Here is a 21,424-nt window from a genome sequence, read left to right as displayed (position 1 = left end):
AGAAAACCCAAGCACATGGTGTTTGACTACAACAAAGCCCATTTGGCGTGAACTGGGATCAAACCAGGGACACCACATACGTTGAACTGATGTTACGGCAGAAATCTAGGCAGCGGGAACACCCGTTCGACAAAGTCAAATAAGGCTGTGATTAGGTTTAATGTTCAAGGAAAATTGGCACAAACGATACGAGGGACAGTCAAAATGTTCCCGTGATTTTATTGTGGCTCTTTCTTAGCACAATGTAAGGACATATACTTAATCGCCTTCAAAGTACGCACTTTTGAAACACACACTGCCTCCACCGCCCCTGCCATTGCTGAAAACCGACGAAAGTCTTCCGAAGTTCAGCCGTCGCGTTGGTTTTGATGTCTTCTACGGTGGCGAAACGATATCGGTGCTATTTTCTTTAAAGCACTGATTTTAAGGCTATCAAAGTAAACATCTGAAGCAGATTTCCCCAATTTGCACAGAAACTTGATGTTTGTGCATTTTTGAACAGCGACATTGCACCAACTGATTACCATATAATTCTCCTTTTAACTATACTACTCGTAAACTGTTATGACCTACCTAGTCGGGCCATAAATACTGTCACAAAAGTTGCGTTTATACCGCACAGACTTTAGTGAATTCACTTCTGTCAGTAGTCTGTGTATTATTCATTGTGTAATTCATGTTTCTTTGCAGGTCGTGATATTGTAAGGATGGAGTGGGGTCCGGAACAGAACCGTGTAGCTGTGATTGCATTACACAAGTGTGGTCACAAGGCATCGAAGATTTTCAGACTTCTCCAACCTCTGAAAATCACACTGAGATTCGTCTATCGGACCATAGCAAGGTACTCTTGAGACTTCCTCTGTACGTGACCGCCAAAGACCAGGCCGACCGAGAAGCATTAGAACACCACAAGCCATCCAGGCTGCCAGAGAATTCGTCGAAACCCTCTTCGGAAGAAAAAAAAGTATATCCTAGAAAATGAACATTCCGCAAAGGACAGTGTCAAGGATATTCAGAAGTGACCTTAAGATAGATGCTTTCCGCCGATCAACGGGATATTTCCTAACCCCTTCACTGAAAGCAAACAGGAAGGTGAGATACAAAGGCCCTGCTTCAGAGGTACGTGGATGGAGGACACAGATCAATTCTCTTTTCTGATGAGAGAATTTTCAACACTGAAGAACACCTCAGCAAACAAAATGACAGGGTGTATGCTCACACATCCAGAGTAGCTTCTCAGGTTGTGAAAAAGGTTCAGCGAGGTCATCATTCGTCCTTGTTGGTGGGTGTCGTATGACGGGGTCACAAAGGTGCAATTCTGCGAACAAGGAATCAAAACAAGTGCTCAAGTATATCGTGAAAACATCTTGGGAGTAGCTGTAAAACCTTGAGGCAACACACTCTTTGCCAACAAGCCGTAGATCTGCCAGCAAGACTACACCGGCCAATAAAGCTGAGGTGAATCCAACATGGCTGGAAACAAATGTGCCAGACTTCATTGCTACGAGTGATTGGCCCTCGGCCAGTCCAGATCTCAATCCTCTAGACTATGCTTTGTGGTTTCGATTAGAGGTTATGGCTTGTACCAAACGCCACCCCAATTTGGAGTCTCTTAAACGTACCCTCTTCAAAGCAGTGGACACGTTCCGATGGACTGTGTGTGTACAGCCATTGATGACTGGCCACGCCGTTTAAGGGCTTGTGTCAAAGCGCATGATGGTCATTTTGAGTAACGTCTGCACATTTTGTATCTGTGGTGTATGTACTTCTTGCAGGTAAATTTATTTCTCTGAATCTGCTATCTTCTTTACATTAAGAGTGCTCCTTCCTGTGACAGTATTTATGACAAGACTGAGTATTCACACTTATAGTCATAACTAGGCAATTTAAGGACTGCACTGTCATTGCATGCAACAAAATGTCCAAACTAGAACATCATTCCGGAAACTTTTTAACTGTCCCTCGTATATGAAAAGATAGCTGTGTATAATGAGGACTGTCCATCTTATGATACAGTGACACACTGAAAGATAGAACTCAAATGTGGTGGTGGAAGTCTACAGGATGACTCAGGAGACGGTTGTCCCTCAGCGTGGTGGCAAAATTTAAGCAGCTAGTACTTGAAAAAAGAAGTGTTAGCTAGGGACGTGAACATTAGTAGGGAATCCTTTTTCACCATATTACATATAAGCCGAGTGGCAGCGAAGTGGGTTCCCCGATTATTGACATGTTCTCAAAAACAACAGTAACATGCAATGTGCACTCCCGCCAAGTGAACTTTGTGGTGGACAAACACCGTGGTGCGTGGGTTATCTCGGGGTTCTCCCGTTTCCTCCCACTTTCTTTATTCCACCATTTCATGCATTACTCATCATCACCGTCTCCTTTAGCCTAACCGGCAAAACCGTGGGACGTAAAACTCAAAGATTTCATTTCATATGCAATGTGCAGTGCACCTATACCACAAGGATGTTTTTGTCAACAGATTAGTAACCATGGATGAATGCTGTGTGTGTATTCGAGCCTGGAAAAAAAAATAAATAAAAGTAAACATGCAAACGTACTTTGTTCCACATCCCCTAAAATGTTACTGTTACATTCATCCAGAAAGGAAATGTTCGTGTTTTGGGACTATAAAAGTGTGATCTTGACTGATTACTCATTGGAGCTACCAAAATTGCGGGATACTGTCAAAGTAAAGTGGGTTTGTTCTCAAAAGGTGTGTTGCTGCTAGCGGACAATATACTGACCAAAAAAAAAAAAAAATCATGCGCAAATGTTAGGAACGTCCCTATCCACGATATGAACCCGATCTAGCTCCGTCCGATTACTTGCGCTACCCAAATATGAAGAAACATTTGCTGAGTAGTTTTTGTGAATGATAGAGACTAATGCGGTGGAGACCTAGTTTGCCTCCAACTCCGCAGAATGTTATGCAGAAAGTAACTATTAACGGATGATCCATAGATGTGAAAAGTGCAAGGCAATAGAGAGAAGTGAATGAAATTATATCTTTAGGTTATCTCTATCATAGTACGTAAGAGTAAGAATTTTCTGGCTTTCCCTCGCACAGAGTTCAAAATTTAGTAAACAGCAGATATATTTTCATATACGCGAAATATGAATATATCTTACCAGCATGAATTTTTGAAACTCCGAAAGACAGTGAAAGGGGAATCTTTACTATTAATACATACAGGGTGAATCAAAAGTCTTTGGACACCTACATAAGTTTGAAAATCTACGGGAAAAGTTAGAAGTGATGATGGGAACAGAGGTTTGATGAGGGGCCGCAACTTTTGGAGTGTATGTCATTCATGGCCGCCATTTTGGATTCAAGTCATTTTTTTAAAAAAATGGGAACGGGGGTGTATGACACATCAAATAACACTAGCTTGAGCTCAAGAATTTAGTGGTGTAATTTGTTTTTTTCTATCTTGTACAGTTTAGAAGTTATTAATGTTCAAAGGTAGGAAATTACGTTGATACTGACCCAGTATTCTCTTTGTTCCAGGTGATCTAAAATGGGTCTGACACGTGAACAGAAGATAGAAATCATCCTTATATCAGGGGAACGCAGCTACCGAACAATAGCAGCTGACTACAACAGACGGCACCCAGACAGAGAATCGGTATCGCACAGCACGGTGGCTCACGTGATCACCAAATTCCGGGAGACGGGCTCTGTTCAAGATAGGGCACGTAGTGGGCGACCAAAGACTGACACCAATGAGGGAACTGCAACGGCGGTTGTTGCGTCGTTTGTGAAAAGTTCTAAACGAAGTACCCGTCGTGTGTCCCTAGCATGTGCAATAAGCCAATCCTCCGTTGTCCGGATATTGCACGCCAATCAGTGGCATCCTTACAAGCTGCACATACAACATAAACTGAACGAGGATGACCCTGAGCGCCGGTTGGAGTTCTGCATGTAGGCTACTGAACAACACGAACTGGATCCTGCGTTTGCCAAGGGCATACTGTTCAGCGATAAGGCGTATTTCACTTTGAACGGGGAGGTTAATCGACATAATTGTCGATACTGGTGTGACGCAAATCCGAACTGGGTTGACCCGAGTCGAGAACATAGTCCAGCGAAGGTGGTGGTGTGGTGTGGCATATGGGACACCCGCATCATTGGGCCATTTTTCATTTACAACACCTTAACTGCACCACAGTATCTGATGCTGCTGCAGGATCTTGTGTTCCCTGCCACACTGAACGCTGACGGCATTTTCCCCATCTTATTTTCAAGACGATGGAGCCCCTCCACACTATGGACTTGGTGTCCGTGAATGGTTGGATGAACAACTGCCAGGGAAGTGGATTAATCGCCGTGGTCCCGTGGAGTGGCCGCCCAGATTCCCTGAATTAACGCCCCTTGATTTTTATCTATGGGGACATCTTAAGCAGATAGTGTATGCTGAGATAATCCGTGATTTGACACCTGGAGGAACGCATCCAACTAGCCTGTGACCAAATTTCAGGAGACATTCTTCTCCGTGTGCAGTCAGAGTGGTTGCGGCGATTACAGTTGTGCATTGCACGGGATGGACACACGTAGAACATGTGTTGTAGCATTCAGTATCAAGGTAATTTCCCACCTTTGAACATTAATAACTTCTAAACTGGACAAGATAGAAAAAAAATTACACCACTAGATTCCTGAGCTCAAGCTAGTGTTATTTGATGTTTCACACACCCCCTTACCATTTAAAAAAAATTGACTTGAATCCAAAATGGCGGATTTCAAGATGGCGGCCATGAATGACACTCCAAAAGCTGCGGCCCCCCATCAAACCTCTGTTCCCATCATCACTTTTTACTTTTCCCGTCGATTTTCAAACTTATGCAGGTGTTCAAGGACTTTTACTCACCCTGTATTTCTTTTAATCCATTTAGTGTATATTCACGAAATTTGATGCACAGATTACTTCGGTTGAATGTACTCAATATACAGTAGTAAACCTTTTTTTTTTAATTTAGGGAGTGTTTTTTTCTTCTTTCTAGTATAAAGACAATGAACTTTTCATTCACACTGAAGGATTATAAAAAGAAATGAATTATGATTACAATACGTTTTTTTCTGGACCGCTGATGATGAAGACATGAAACTTAATATAGGGTTCTTACTACAAAAAATACGTGTTTTTAATTTACTTGCACAAATTCAACAGAGGATCCAGAAGAAGAAATGCAAAATAGTGACCATGAAAATACGAGAGCTGATCAATAAAGAATGACCATAAGTGAATAAATTAATTACCTGTACTAATCCTCCAAATGTTGGTCTTTTTCAAAATAGGCCCCATTACATGCAATGCACTTGTCCCAACGTTTTTGCCAGTCATTAAAAACATGCTGGAAGCCATTTTTGGAAAGATCCTTCAACATCGCCTCTGCAGCTTTCCCCAGAGGGGTTTCTTCAAAATTGAAAAAAAAAAACACAAGGGGCTGAATCAAGGCTGTATGGAGGATGGGGTACACACGGAACGTTCGTCTTTGCAAGATAGTCGTGTCACTTCCATGCCTTACGCGAAACTGAAACTACGTGTTGCTTGAACGGCTACCAAGGTCACATTCCTGACGTCATGGCTTTCAAACTTGCTCGATCTATTCATCACTTCTCTCACTACGCAGACGGTGTTTCGTTTTCTATGCCTTGCTGTTGTATTCACCTCATGAACACTAATGATCAGTATTGATCAGCCTTCGTATAAATTATTATGGAAACGATCTGGAAAATGTTATATCCAATAGTATACGACCTGACGTCTGTCTCTAGTACTTTCTCTTTTTGCATCCACATTTCAATAAGTCAGTGTCTTCTCTCATCTAAATTCCATCGATAAGTTTGTCTCTAATGTTTTCTTTCTCATCTATATTTCATCGATAAGTCTGTCCCGAATTCATTTTTCTCATCTACATTCATTGTAAAGTCTGTGTAGTACTTTTTCTTTCATCGAAAGTCTATCTCTAGTACCATTCCCCTTTTATCTCGTATACATTCCATCGACAAATGTCTCTACATTTTTCCCTTTATCTAAGTCATTGTCAAAATCTGAGCACACTATTGATTTTTCAGATTTTCCAAATAAAAAAACAAGTGTCCATACAAAACCATATTTATTCGACTCGTATTTGAAAATAAACGACCTTGTTCATATGTAGATACGCGACTTCATTATCTTCTTGACATCGAGACAAGCTGCTTGGCTATAAACATAACAAATGCACAGACAATTAACGTCATGCTTTTTTGAAGATGCATCGTTCCAATGACACCTAGTGGTGTGTGTATGAACCTTTGTCAGTAGTCCTCTCTTTTAACAGTTGTGTATGTGCTATTCCATCGTGTCGTAATGTGGGCAAAATTGGATGCAAATCTGTAACATGCGATCTCACTGTTTTCATTCACGTGAACTAATTGAATAATGTGAACAACATGCCGCTAATACTATAAAATGCACAAGAGGAACTAAGAATCGAAGCACGTGTTTAAGTGGTTTATTTTGAGAGAGAACAGTCATTCTCTCAAATCGAAAAATTATTCAAAAATCGGGCAGAGCAGTGCGTCGGGCTCCTGAAAAATAGTAAAAAAGGGTGTAAATATTACACGGAAACGCCTGATCGTTCAAAAATAATAATTTATCTTAAGGACAAGTTCACTGGAAAAACAAGCAAATAGAATAGACGTTAACCGCTCTGGAAGAACCACCAAACTACGGAAGTGCAATTTCCAATCAGTATCAAATAGGACGCTGGCCCAGCGCCTTCAGATCTGTCGTCCTGGGGGTGGGATTGTGGTAAACAAACCATTTTTTTAAGCAGAAAACATTACCCTCCCCCCCCCCCCAAAAAAAAATACTCCTGGGCCAAAAATTAACTAATTAAATTAAAGACTGGAACGATGAACAATGGAGAAAGGCACTCCGAAACGACGAATTTAAATTTCAACTTTTCGCCTTTCAATGCTAGAAGTTTGTGTATCGTCGTCCTGAACAGCGCCATATCTAGAAGAGGTTCACAAACGCCAGAAAAATATTTATGTAGCAGGGGACAAGTGTATATACCCTAGATGAGAGGAGAGACTACCTAGATGAGACCAACACAGTTTGATCCATTTTCTACCGCCAAACAGAACCGTTCGGGCTTTATTCTGCAGTGCAAGGAAGTTTTCCAAGGATTTCTGGTAGTGGCGGGATATTACAATCAGGGAACTCTGCCACTGGTCGAAGGGCCTCCCAACACCAAAGTGAACGCCGCTTACAGAACTTCATGAACCCTCTGTACGACACACACCTGTACAGTGACGAGACCATGACAAGATGTTCAGCCATACTTCTCAATCATCCCAGGCGTTCAACACAAAAAAGGCAGAAAAGACTGGAATTCGAATGGTCTCATTTTCACCTATCCGGCTATGAAACAGTACGGCGAGACATTCCTCTTTCCATATTAGCAGGAGTTTGCTACAGTGGAAACTACGCTGCCGGACGATCGTTTGGACTCAGCGTCACACTAATCGGTGGTGAAGAAAGAGGATATACTAGCCAGGTAAATGGTTCAAAGTCGATTATTTTCATCGTGAGTATTCACAATGCATTTTTAAAAATACTTTCGTGCGCCTAACTCTATTACTGTTAACTTGAAGTTTCAACCCTTTAGGTTCTAACAATTTAAGTGTTTTGCCGATTGTGGTGATTTTATTACACTATTAAATTTTAAATAAAGGGTGTACACATTAAAATATTTTTACCTGACAAAAATCTCCTGTTCCTTCTGATATACTGTAATTTCGTGTTCTACATACACATTCTGCATATTAATCAAAAAGTCTGAATACAGGGTGATACAAGTCTCTCTTGAGCCCTGGTTTTGATACTTTATTGAAGTACACAAGATAGAAAAAAGAATTTTGAGATTCCTTTATATATTTTACAGTCTTCTTCTCTACATAACCTTCTTTATTTTTTATCTCTAAATAATGGTTCAATTTAATTGGAGTAATAAATAAAATTTCTCAGCATCTTAATAACGTACGCAATTCAATAATAAATAAGCATAATCTAGTGATATATGTATAATATATATATCTATATACTTTTCTCAGTAAATCAAACTGACAATAGAAATTTTAATTATCGTATTAAATAAAGTTAAGTCATTGCCCTCATGTAAATCAGTGTACTAGCACATATTTTTTTACAACATTTATCAAGAATAGAAAAATGGCCATATCAAATTTTCTACTCTTTTGCTCTCTTACTGGAAATAGTGTCTAGACAAGCTAGATAATATTAATGTGATGCTTTCTTTATTTGTATACAATGGTGTAAAGATGCACTTTAGAATAGCAAAGAAAAAAATATTACTTCAATGGCAATACAAAACCCATTTTTTAAAGTATATGTATACAATATATATATATATATACGTGTTTTTAAACTTTTTTTCATTTTTTATAATAACATTAGACAACCGACATACCACTAGCATTCAGTTACCACAATTCACTGGTACATTTAAGCTGTCTCCAGCTATTCTTTTTATATATTGAATGTTCTGATAATGGCATCTAAGGACCACAGACAACTACTCTACAAGCCAAAATAAACCGAAAATACTATATAATGGTACACCCTTCAAAAAAAAATCACTAAAATGGTACAATTTTCAGATTTCTTGTATTCACTTGCATACAATGTGGTAACACGCGTCGCAGAGAAATGTTTGGCCATAGTATTGATCTACGAATCCATCAAATAATTACATCGCCTCTTTCCAGATGCCAGATAAAACAGGTAGATGTTAATACTAATCCCATCTATCAGGATAGGTACAAAATATGTAAATAAATAGAAATAAACACAGTAATTGGTAACAAAGGAGAAACAAATACAAATGCTGAAGATGTAACATTTCTTGGAGCATTACATAACTTGCACCATATTAATAGATGGAGTTAGTATCAAACGTGTACCGGATTTAACTTCCATCTGGCGACAATCGATGTAGCTACTTGATGGATTCCTAGAGTAATGAGGCTAATGGTTCCAAAAGTTTATCTATGACGTTTCCATATCGTCAAATCTTGTTTGGCCTTAGCACCTGAATGACGCAACGGAGGTTATGTCATTATATAGAATGTTAGTTCTACTTTGACCTGTACAATAGTATTCTTTGGTCCGTGGGCGCCATGATTAGAACATCCGATATATGTATATATATAAACATATACAGGAAATAAAATACAATTTACAAAAACAAAAACAAAAAAATCTTTGGATACCATGGCAACGTAGATGGCCAGCGCGATACAAATCTCCATTGATTGATTGATTAATTAGCTTCCGTTAAAAAAAGCTCCTTTGTTTGTAATTATCCTTATTTTTAATTACCCACTATCGATTGAACTATCAATTAAAACAAAAACGGAACACAAAAGAAAGAAAAAAAAAACTCTTAAACAATGACAAGTCCAAATACATTTCGTATGTAAGTATGTGTGAATATACATATGTGCATACAGTTGTCGATGTGTTTGTTATTTTGGTTACATAGATATTTATAGAAAGATTCCTTGTTGACTAAAGCATTATTTTTTTTAAATCCCTCAGAGGCACAAAAGTTTGACTTATTTACACACATACATATATACAGACATACATACACACATACATACGCACACACAAACATACATACTAACACACACACGCACGCAAACATAGACAAAACTGAACTTTCATATATATATCACTTGTTGTTGTCCTTATAACGTACGGTTACTGCTGCTTGTACTGGCATGCTAACAAAGCTTTCGACAGGCTGACCAAAAAAAAGTGCTGTTTTTAAAAATATTCTTCTTTCAGAAAAAAAAAAGACAAGAACGAAAAAAATGTTTTCCATTATGTAGTGATTTAATATAAAGAACAAATGTTCCAAGGCTTATTTTTGGTTTGATTTTTTTTTCTTTTCTTTTTACTGTTATCATCAGAATACATAATGTTTATTATGACTGGAGTCAAATAATAGTTATCCATCAATCATCATCACAAGTCTAAAACTCACTCTGTAAATCAAAGAATGACACAGCACTTAGAAACTGCCTGATCCTCTTTCTTCGTTACATCATTTTCAGCAGCCTTCCTAGCTGCTATCTTCTTCATGAGGTCATAGAAAACCTGCAAGAAGATCGAAAATCAAGAGCAACAGAAAATATCAATAATATTAGAATAAAATAACTGTAATATATCGTTGACAAGTTGACACAGTGACGTATTTAATCCTTCTCGAAACTGAGTTAGTGCCGCTTTGAAGTGGTTTATATTGATACTTATCACCTCAACAAATGCCATACTTCAAAATTCAATAGTAACAGACTTATATGCCGTGGTGTTATTCTAATTTTTTATAAGATAGATATAACTCTCTTAGGAAACAAACCATACAAGATAGGCAAAAGTAATTTTATTTTACTGGATACTATAAATGACCAGTAGGGGCGTACACAGCTCCTAATACAAGGTTGTTTGACAAAATTAGGTAGCACTGCGAATATCTTGGAAACAAATCATCGAAGGTAGATAGTTGTCAAAAAGTATTAGACAGGCTTTAATCCAGCAATGGATCGACAATTGTTGATAATGGTATATATGTGTTTCAAATATAAATAATCCTTACCTCTACTCTCATGTGATCCAAGTTCTCACTCTTGATATCCCAGCATTTGAGATTAAGAAATAAATAAACGCTTATACCTTATTTTGAGAGATCATATGTTTAATTCTGCAGCAGTAAGAGCAGAAGAGCAGAATTTCAAAAAGCAAAGATAGCTAAACTAAAATTTACTGTTCCTGGGTATAACTGGGTAAAATTTACTGTTATGTCTTGGTATAACACACGGTTCTACGAACTCGAAATATTTTCACAACCGGTTCTAACGAATCGGCTGAATAGCACCACTGCTTAAATCGACAAAGCAAAGTATCTCAAGATAATTATGGAAGAAGAAGAAAGAAAAAGAGAGATACGTCAGTATGTCAGTCAGTCAACAAATACGTAAATATACCTTTCGTTTAAAAAAAAAAAAAATTCTGAGTATTCGGCAGGTACGGACTGGATAGGAAATGTGACGCCGGAATTCAATTTTTACAAAGTATGCATTGAACTGACTTTTTTCCTCTTTACAAACTTTTATACTAAAGCATGTATTTTAACATGGAATGAGCCTATAACCATGTTTTAAGGGGCAGGGTAACGGTAGAAGATGTACTGAAAAAGAGACCACAGAGACAGATGTCTTCAAATTGTATGTTACACGATTCTCATGTCCATGATGCAAGGCTATTCCTTGCACAGTCAAGTTAACTACTATTTAACGAATTTAAGATAACGTCCGCCACATTGTGTCAACTGGTATAAGTATGGTCGACTTAGTATGTGGTGATTGACTGTTCTTAGGCAACACGAACCTCCCATTTAAATTTAAACATTACGGGGAAAGGGGAGAAGGGTAAGATTTTTAAATACCATCTTTTATTCATTGAAATTTTCAATCATTGTATGGGAACATCCGAACAGAATAATAAATATTTAACATACAAGCTTATTCATTACGTTAAATAAATGGAAATCTGAATGCACAAAATTGGCGTCTTAAAGATTTTTTTTTTTTTAATAAAATAAAATTATTAATTAATTTACTGCCTGATATGACCGTTCCTCGTACAAGAATAAGTCGGTGAAAAGTATTTGATCCTGTTACCCTCTAGGATACGTAATGCACTATACGGTAAATATTCTTTTATTTATTTTATTATAACGTATTACTAGTGCCTAATCAAAAATAAAACTTTAACTTATAAAAACTTCCTTATAGACAAAGTGACTCTACAAGTACAAGTTAATTCATCATGATTCATTATCACCAACATCATAAACGTTTATTATACTCAAATACAAGAAAGTCTAATTATTTCTGGAATATGTGATATTCAGAATGCTTTAAATACCTTCTCCACCAGCCTTGAAAAAGGATGACCGACATACATCTTAAATAATGGGCATTTATTCAGCCTTCAACATTGTTTTGAATACTTACAAGCTTAAGTCATTTGAAGGTAAGTTAAAAGACTTGGCGAAGAATCAATTATGCACAACACTGAACTCCTAAGTCAGCAATTAAGAACCCGCTGTGTTGGAATTTAGTATAGTGTTATCTTCTTTCTGATTTTTCATATAATTCTGGCCTCATTTACCCCAACTGCCTTTTTCTTTACAATGGATCTCTTTGAAGTGACTAGGAGAAGCATATCCTTTCTTCATTCACTGGAAATGTTATTTTTATTCATGATTTTTACTTTTGAATGCAGAACCAAGGCAAACATCAACCAACAACTAATCTATTGTGCAACAATCACGTATAGTACTCCCCCGTCATTTCACTGTTCTTATTTCTTACTACATTCGAAACGTAATCCATAACAGACTCTAATGCTATTTTAAATATGCAGGCGACAATAGAGTTTCAATATACTTAATTTAAACCACTATAGGTCATTTTTCCTTTTAAATTTCAACTTTTTAAGGGTCTTTCTTCAAACACCAGTATGTACAGTATCTCTTTATCTACTGAGAGCTGGACAATGTTTACAATTCTTATTTTTCTCACAAATATCAATATAACTATGATCCAAAATATTTTGTATTCTTTGTGAAACGTTCCGTCTATGTTCATAGAAATACTTACTTAAAATGGATAGTGGGTATCAAGCGCGAGAAATATGAATAGTCACGGATTGAAAGAAACCATGATCCTTCTAGATATGGGCTGTGATGATTTTAGGTTTTGATATAGCTTGGTTACAGCACTATAATCATATTATTATACTGAAATTCTAATATATATACAATTTGGAATGTATAGTCTAAAAAAATTAAATAAATAAATGAAATTGAAGTTTGTTTACTTTGGTTACGACTGATCAAGAACATTTATCATTCACAATACCAGGCTAAAAAAAAAAAAAAAAAAAAAAAAAAAAAAAAAAACACGGGACTGGTAACCTTGTCAGTAATATAGTGAAACAGTGGAGAGCACGTGCGCGCAGAGCAAGAGAAGAGAATGACATACATGAGCTGCCGCTCTCAGTCGGGTTTAGTCTTTAAGCAGCGATTGAAGAGAGAGGTGTGCAATAGAAGGCAAATGTGAAAACTGAGCAGCGCATTAACTTAAAATTCCTTGTGAAATTAAAGAAATCACCGACTGTGTGTGTGAAATTGTTGCCGGATGTGTATGGTGATAATACGATGTCATGTACTCAAGTGTTCGTGTGGCATAAACGCTTCAACGAGGGATGGAAGAACGTTAATGATGATGAAAGACAGGGTAGTCCTGTCACAGCAACAACAGAGGAAAATGTGTCAAAAGTTAATAACACTGTTCGGAAAGATCGCAGGCTCAGCATTCGAATGATAGCAGACATCAATTAAGAGTGTGTGCGCGCAATTCTACACAACCATTTGAACATGCACAGTTTGGTGCCAAAAATCCTCACCAGGAGCAGAAGGACTTCCAGAAGCACCAGGAAACAAGATGGAAACTTTCTCATTCAGGAATGTGCAAAGTGGGCCCTCTATCCTGCTGCACCTATACCCTGTTGAAATACTTTTGTCGAAGATAGTGTATTAAGTCATTTGCCCAGTATCTTTAAATAGGATCAACAAGCATTTGGAGAATCGTTTGTTCACGGACAACAAAATTAGGAGTAAGAGAAATATATAGGAACAGACTATATGGGGAAAAAACAGTGTGGATGTACGTTCTCATATCTATTGTGGCAATTCATTCGCAAATGGCAGCCCCTATTATTATTATTATGATAAGTTACAGCGTCCTACAATCATGCTCCAAGGCTAAACGAAACGGTGACAATTATAATAAACTACATGATAAGTTGAAGAAAGTGGGAGAACCCGAGAAAATCCATGCACACGGTATTTGTCCACCAAGAAGCCCACCTGATACGAGTGGGATCGAACCAAGGGCACCATCCACCAAAGGTGAGCGCTCTACATGGCGAGATCAAGTTCCTTTGTTTCGACGAAGAAAGTTGCCAATTCATGATGGTGTTTTTATGTACCAATACTTTTTTTTTTTTTTAACCCAGACTCACTCACTTTTTTTTTAGTTTCACGTCCCACGAGGCTAAAGGGAGACTGTGATGATGAGATAGGTGATAATGCTAGAATCATAAAGTGGAAGGATATGGGAGAACACCGAGAAAACCCACACATACGGTGTTTGTCCATCGCAAAGCTCCCTTTACGTGGGAGCTCGAATCGAAACAGGAATCTTATGTTCCAGGGGTGGGTGCTCTACCACTAAGCCACCGCGGGACCCCAAGCGTTTCATTCGTTACTTAATCAGTCCTTATCTGTGTTAAATCTTTGTTGTTTTAGAATTATTAGGCTTCCAAACTATGCTATGCATAAGTGTCGGTAGTTTTATAGGACGGCTATGTCCGTCTGTCGATATTTATCAGAGCAAAAACGGCAAGAGATAACGAGATGCGGTTTTCTGCAATCGATTCAGTGTGCTAAAAATTGGTTCCATCTCCTCCGTTAACCCTTTATTCAAACCGTAAGTGATTGAAATTTACTACTTCTAGTTTCAGTACTAATTTCCATGTAGCAAAAACGATTAGAGATGTTCGAGATATACTTTTTTTTCCGTAATCGATTCAGCGTACCACAAAATGCTTTGATATTATCTTATTGAAACTAGCAGTTATACATGTACACTCATGTCCAAAATGATTGTCGCATATTTATCTTCTTGTAAGAATATAATTTGATTATTTTGCAGGATACTTTTAATACTGATACTGTGTGTACAATCAGGAAATGTATATTTGTGATAAATTTCATAGGAAAAAATTATATATAAGAAAATTAGAATGAGTACAATAAAATGTTGCTAAATGGACACGAAAGTTTTATTTTCGTTTTACTATTCTTGTTTACTGCTCTTTTGACATGAAATTTGCTACATACATGTCTTTGCCGATTGTACACATACTAACATTATAAGAAATACCGGGCGAATATCGTTATCAAATTATATTCCTACAACAACATATTTATAATTATTTGCGCATGTTGCGCAGTTCTGCGCAGGTGCAGACAATTCGTTTTAAAGTTATAATGTATCTACTATGACCTGCAAAGTTTTCTTGTTCTCGGTGGAGCCATTCCCGAGAAAAAGCACGACAATTGTCACCTTTAATGAATCGACTGTATCTCAGAAACTACAACTTTTTCAACAAATTTCTGCTAGTTACATTAGTTTGGCAAGGTGTCCTATTAGTCTACCAATTTTCATCAAAATCGGTTGTTGTGGCCCGGACACCTTATGGTAGTGTCGCAGGCCCTTTATTGTTTTGATCTTTAATTTCTTTATCTAGGTTTATTCCTTAAACTTGTAGTTCTGTACCTCTAGATTCCTGATAATCAATTATGGTTTGCATAGTGCTGCATGATTTACTCCTGACCTGAATTATTGAAAGATATGCCACATTAGAATATACTATCTTGGTTTGTTACTATGTACTTCGTTTTATCGAAAAAAACATTTTTCGTTATGTGCAAGTTAGATGTAAAGACTAAATGTTCAAATTTACGACAGTTTACCTTTATGCTCATACTACGACTAGCCATCACCCGTCCTTCATACTATCATCCCCAGAATAAATACCCAGCACCAACCACTGCCTTCTTTAATTTAATTAAAAAAAAAATAAAATAATGCTAAACCCAAATGAAAATACTGCTCTAAAACAACAACCACTGTGGTTCACATACATCATCTCAAAATTCTGGTACTACAAGTGTCAGTGATGTTATGAAAGGAAATTTACATCTACAAAAATATTTAACATTCCATGCGATGCCATGCCATGCCATGCACAGAAACAAAAAGCAAATGAATCAGATGGCCAACCTATAATATGCAACATTTCAGCTTCTTCCTCTTGTTTTTGTCTTTCCCTCGCCCATTGCTTGTTTTATTATCTTCCATCTTCCGGGAGCGAATTTCTCGCATCAAGTCGAAAAACACCTGTAATGTGCACTCTTTCATTAGCCACTTAACAACTGATTGTCTTCCTTAATGGGAAAACATACGTCTGTTCTGTAATCTTGGTACGATATACAAAAAAAATGTGCAAACATATTTATTTTTTTTTAAATAAAATGTTCCGGTTTTCTTTACATTTTAAAGAAAGAAAAAAAAAACATCGGAAATAGGGAAAAAAATGAAGCATTACCGACAGAATGTTTAAACTTTGTTTAATACTGCAGGATGCATATTTACTAATATAAAGATAACATTCTCAGAAAGTCAAATAATAAAATAAGCACATTAGCTGCATTATTTAATTCCACAGATTATCAATGTATAAACACTTAAAAAAAATTAAAAGGAACTACATTTACTTCACGAAAATAGCTTTTCTGATTTATACTTTATTTTTATTTTTTATAAGAAAAAAAAACAAAGGAATTATCTGAACATACTATAACAAAACCGAAAATTATCACCATGGCAATATTATTTTCCATAGTCAATAGTTTCAAACCATTTCTCTCAAATTTTAAATTATCAGGCATATAAAAATATACTGCTTCCACGACAAAATGGGACTACGCCATCGACAGAAATTTCCGCCTTTTAAAATTAATATATTTTATCTTGATTCCATTACATAACTTACGTTTACATCACTGGTGAATCGAAACAACTTTAGTTGCGTGAACAAGTCAAATTTTTAAATCTTAGGTTATAGTATGACAATTATCACGATTACGACAGAAGTTACGTCACGAGAAAAAGTTAAAATCTCTTCTTCAAATTGACCACAAATTTCGACACAAACATGTGATAGAATTTTAAACAAAAAATACATCTAACTGCTACATCGATTTATTACAAGTTTCATTTGGTTAGTACTTGTCATATATTTGATCATTTTAAGCAGCATTGCAATTAATGTTGACGATTATACCTGTCATCAAATACGCCCGTCTCTTGGGAACTACTCTTTAAACCTCTTATAGACCTACATATATAAATTAACAATCAATAGATTTTTTTTTTTCGAAAGAAAGAAAAAAACTTTTACGACAAAGACTTCCTGGCGCAGTAAGGAACAGAAAGTCATTTGAAAAATCTTCCTTCGAATTCTTTCAACTATTCTTATCATTGGAAACACGAAATTATTAAAAAGAATTTTAATTTTTCTCGGACAAGTGAGACATTTTTCGATGAATGACAATCGTATTATGATATAGTTTGTGATCTTACTAAATGACAAGTATCTGCCATTTTTATTGACATGTCACCTACCACAAACTGAGAAACTTTCGTGTATTACGTACAGCAGATAAGCTCTTCGCAGAACTTATCCTTTTCAATACCGCCCAGAAATTAGTTTTTTTTTTCTCCCCTCTTTTTTCCCTTCCACTGTGGTTTCTATTACGTTCCACATGTACAATTTATTCTCATATAATGTCATAACTGAATCCTCTACTTCTTTTTAATCACATCTAATATCGTTCTTTTCTTCCTCCTTCGACTTTGTAAACATTTTCTCATTGGTTTTTCGTTTGATCCAGTCAATTTTCTCCAAATCTATCTAAAAGGAACATTTCAAAATGCTTTTATTTTTTTTTATTTATTATTTTTTTTTAAGCTTTCGCGTGTCTGCATTTCTGCTCCGCAGCGTACAACACTCCTTCCACACGACGCATTTGAGGATCTTTCTCTTAAGAGAGACCAAGAGTGGATACAGTTAATATACATTAAGAACATCGATTTAACACGGGTCATGAGCACTTTTCATTCCGTATTTCAGGTCTACGAAGTATTTTGGAAAAAATGGCACAATAGTTCATTGCAAATGACAGATCAATTAATGCAGCTGCGGCGATGGATACTTCATGGACATATTAAAGTTGTAGTTCATTATATAGTAAACCCTGTCTTTCACGAACCCCTTATTAAACGAAATATTTCACGGTCTCATGAATTTACTGGCGAAAATTGTATTAAATTCCCTTCACTAAACGAAAACTGTTACGCGGACAGCAGAAATCAAAATAAGCCACTTAACGGAAAATTTCAAGTTTCGGAGTGCAGCATTTAGAAAGTTTTTAGACATTCTATGAGAGATTAGATATATATATATTTTTAGCAAAATATACAGTGATGTCCAAACGAAATCGGATACGACAGATATATATGTTTTAATTGAGAAATATATGGAAAGTCTGAAAGGAGAAGAGGAGGTGGAGGAAGAAGAGAAATAAGGCATTGAGTTGGAAGGAGAGTATAGGCTAAAATACTATCAAGATTCTGTCAAAAGTTTAAAGGAACTACAACATTTGCCTTACGTCGAAATTACACTATGCTTAATATGGTTTCTCAGGCTAAAGTTAAGCAGACAAGCAGCAGTGTGTACAGAAAACTCTTCTTGGCAATTGGAAAAATTAAGTTAACGTGTGTACAGGATTTCTTTCTGTTCACTGTAAGTTTTGAGTGTATTAATTAGCAGTAGAAATAAATACTGTACATTGACTAAGGTACGTACAGCATCTTATTTTATCTCAATATGTCCATTATATGCTTTTTTTTAATTTTTTTTTTAAAATATGTCTACATTTGTTAACCGGAAACTTATCTTTAACGGAAATTTTTGCAACTCTTGTTCGATTCCGCTCAAGACAGGTTTTACTGTTTTAATAATCGAAAAATTCATAAGGAAATCGATTATTAATATAATAAATTACAACTTTAGTATGTCCCATGAAACTTCCATCACTACAGATGTATTAACATATATATAGTTTACAGTCAACTATTGTGCCATCCCTTCCCCCTCCCCCCCCAAAAAAAAAAATCACACTCCGGAGATAGAGAATGAAAAGTATTTACGGGTCATGATAAGTCGCAACTTCTAAGGCATATTAATTGTTATCCACTTCTGCTCCTTGTTAATTTTCTAACCAAAAACTCACCAAATATACTACAAAATACTTCTTTCATCACTTCTAAATATGATATTCTGATATTATTATGTGTAAGAAAACATGATGTAGTCGCACTGTTCACAGGTTGGCACCACATGCGATTGAAAATATTGTTGCTCAGAAATAAAGCAAGAACAAAAATGTAAAACGTAAACACTGGGTTATTCTCAACTTTAAAATAGGGCTACAGCAACTAGATGTGCAATGACGTGAAATATGGTGCGGATTAAAATACGAAAGTTCTATTTTCATGCTACAATCCCTGGAATCCATAAACAACCATCACTCAAGCAAACGAAATGCACAATATTAGGAACGGAGAAAGATTAATTTCATACGCTCTGTAATGCGAATTGTGTGGGTATGCACTTTAGTTGGAAATAAACTTTTATTTTTTTTAAAAAAAGAAATGCCTCAAGGTGCAACTCAATTTTTCACATTAAAAAAAAACTTCAATTTGTATGACACAGTTTGTGACGTCATAATTTATTAAGCTATTCTTCATGCTACAAAGATACGTTTAACACGGTTCCCACAAAAAAGTGAAGATCGATTTCCCTGACAAATTCTTGTTTTCCCAGACGTAAATTCTTGAATATAAATGGGAAGATATGAGGTAAATTTTATTATACTTTTTTAATGACCTCCTTCATCCCCATAGCCGTCCAACACACATCTTTAATGACCATTTACATTTTTGTTATGTTCAATATGAGTAATTGCTATTTACACAAAATTTAACTATATAATAATATGTGTATGATACAGTAACACATACCTTGACATTGCAAATTCGACTTTTTTTTCTTGAAAAAAACAATAAAAAGCAGTCAAGAATATATTGCCAACTCTCCTTGAGCCTACCTAATCCTATCAGTCCTAATATTACCAACTCTCAGACATGTTAATCCTCACATTTACATTTTGAAACAGAATTTTGTTTTGCTTTCAGTTCTTCAATTTGTTCTACGCGAGCGTCTTGTTCTTGTTTGTAACATAATTCCATTTGTTTCTTCCTTCTTCCAATTTCTTAACTTCAGGACTTAGTTTTATTCTTTCACCTTTGATTTTACTTTCCTCCGCACTTTGGATTAGTTTTCCTTTTAGGTACTCATCATAGCGTCTCCGCGCTGAACGAACTAAGAGAGACATTCTTCGATCAATAGGAACATATTCCAACCTCCCATAGTACATAACTGCATCATGCACCCGCCTCTGTGTTACCAGAGAATCTTCGATTTGGTTTTCTACAATATGGGTTTTATTGACTGAGAACACGCCCTCCACTGAGGCATTGCCGTGGGATAAAATTAAACATATTTCTACAACATGCTACAATTCGGAATATTGTTGCTTCTTGGAAATTTCCTTTGAAAAGAAGTCATCTAACCTGATGCTGTCAATCCTTTCTTCGTATTCTCTGAAGTCAACTGCAAGAAACCCCTGGATTTCAGTACAGAGACATAAATTGACACACTGCTTTCTCAGATACAGAATCAGATATTGTTATACTCATGCAGAGTTTGTAGGATGTGTTTTATCCTAGTCTGAACAAGTTCTGGATTGTTCTATTGTAGCCTGGGGCCCAAAGCTGACAGAGCACGTACTAGTTTGTACTTCAGAGGGCTCCTTTCCACAATCTTCTTGATTGCGCCCAGCAAAACGTTTCGACAGTCAAGCCTGAAGGCTAGTTTAATTTTATTTGATACTTTCAGTTCTTTCAATAGTTTTTCTGTCTTAAAGCCAATGTCCACCTTTCTATTTCTAGTAAATTTTCATTTGCAGCCAAATTCAATGCAAAAAGTTTCACTGCACTGTCAGCAAGTTTCATAATGCTTTGTTTGACACAACGACTCTTTAGATTCCTTAAGAGAGAGAAAGAAGTTCTCAGTACAGGAACAAACAAATGGCTCAAGAATTCCTTTAAAATTGAATTTCCTTTAAGATCTTTTAAAGAATCATAATTTACACTTCACGAATTGCCTTGCACATTTACGTTTCCTGACTTTCCATGACATTTTACGCAAAATGTATGATTTCCCTGACTTTCTGTGACTTATTTTCATTTCCTTAACATTCCCTGATTTTCCAGAATGTAGGAACCCTGGTTTCAGCTTTTAGTGTTTTTTTATAATACATAATTCTTAGTTTTGGGCTCAAGGTATAAACTATTATGAACAGAACTTCGAACTCTCGAGCAGTTAAGTACGCGTACTTACTGTCTGCATGGTCCCGAGTCCGATCTCTAGCAATTAACTGTAACTCCAAGTAACATAATTTCGATGATAAGAAAGAAATGAAATCTTTGAGTTTTACGTCCCACGGTTATGCCGGTTAG

General features: G+C 36.4%; 1 protein-coding gene across 3 annotated transcripts in view; it reads right to left on the bottom strand.

Moving 5' to 3' along the window:
* Positions 1 to 7,862: 7,862 nt before the first annotated feature.
* Rala (Ras-like protein A) overlaps positions 7,863 to 21,424 on the bottom strand; it is a 120,513-nt gene continuing 106,951 nt past the window's right edge. For 2 of the 3 annotated variants that reach the window (XM_081741507.1, XM_081741509.1), the window contains exons 6-7: positions 16,001 to 16,117; positions 7,863 to 10,181 (exon numbers count right to left, since the gene is read on the bottom strand). In XM_081741507.1, the coding sequence (XP_081597633.1) occupies positions 16,001 to 16,117 (117 nt within the window). In that variant the 3' untranslated portion in view covers positions 7,863 to 10,181. The remainder of the gene's footprint in view (positions 10,182 to 16,000; positions 16,118 to 21,424) is intronic. The other variant, XM_081741508.1, reaches the window with a different exon arrangement.

The sequence above is a fragment of the Thermobia domestica genome, chromosome 15 (assembly GCF_964235325.1).
Source record: "Thermobia domestica chromosome 15, izTheDome1.hap1.1, whole genome shotgun sequence".
NCBI lineage: Eukaryota > Metazoa > Arthropoda > Insecta > Zygentoma > Lepismatidae > Thermobia > Thermobia domestica.
Note: the sequence above shows the minus strand (reverse complement) of the source record. Positions and strands in the feature narration are given on the sequence as shown.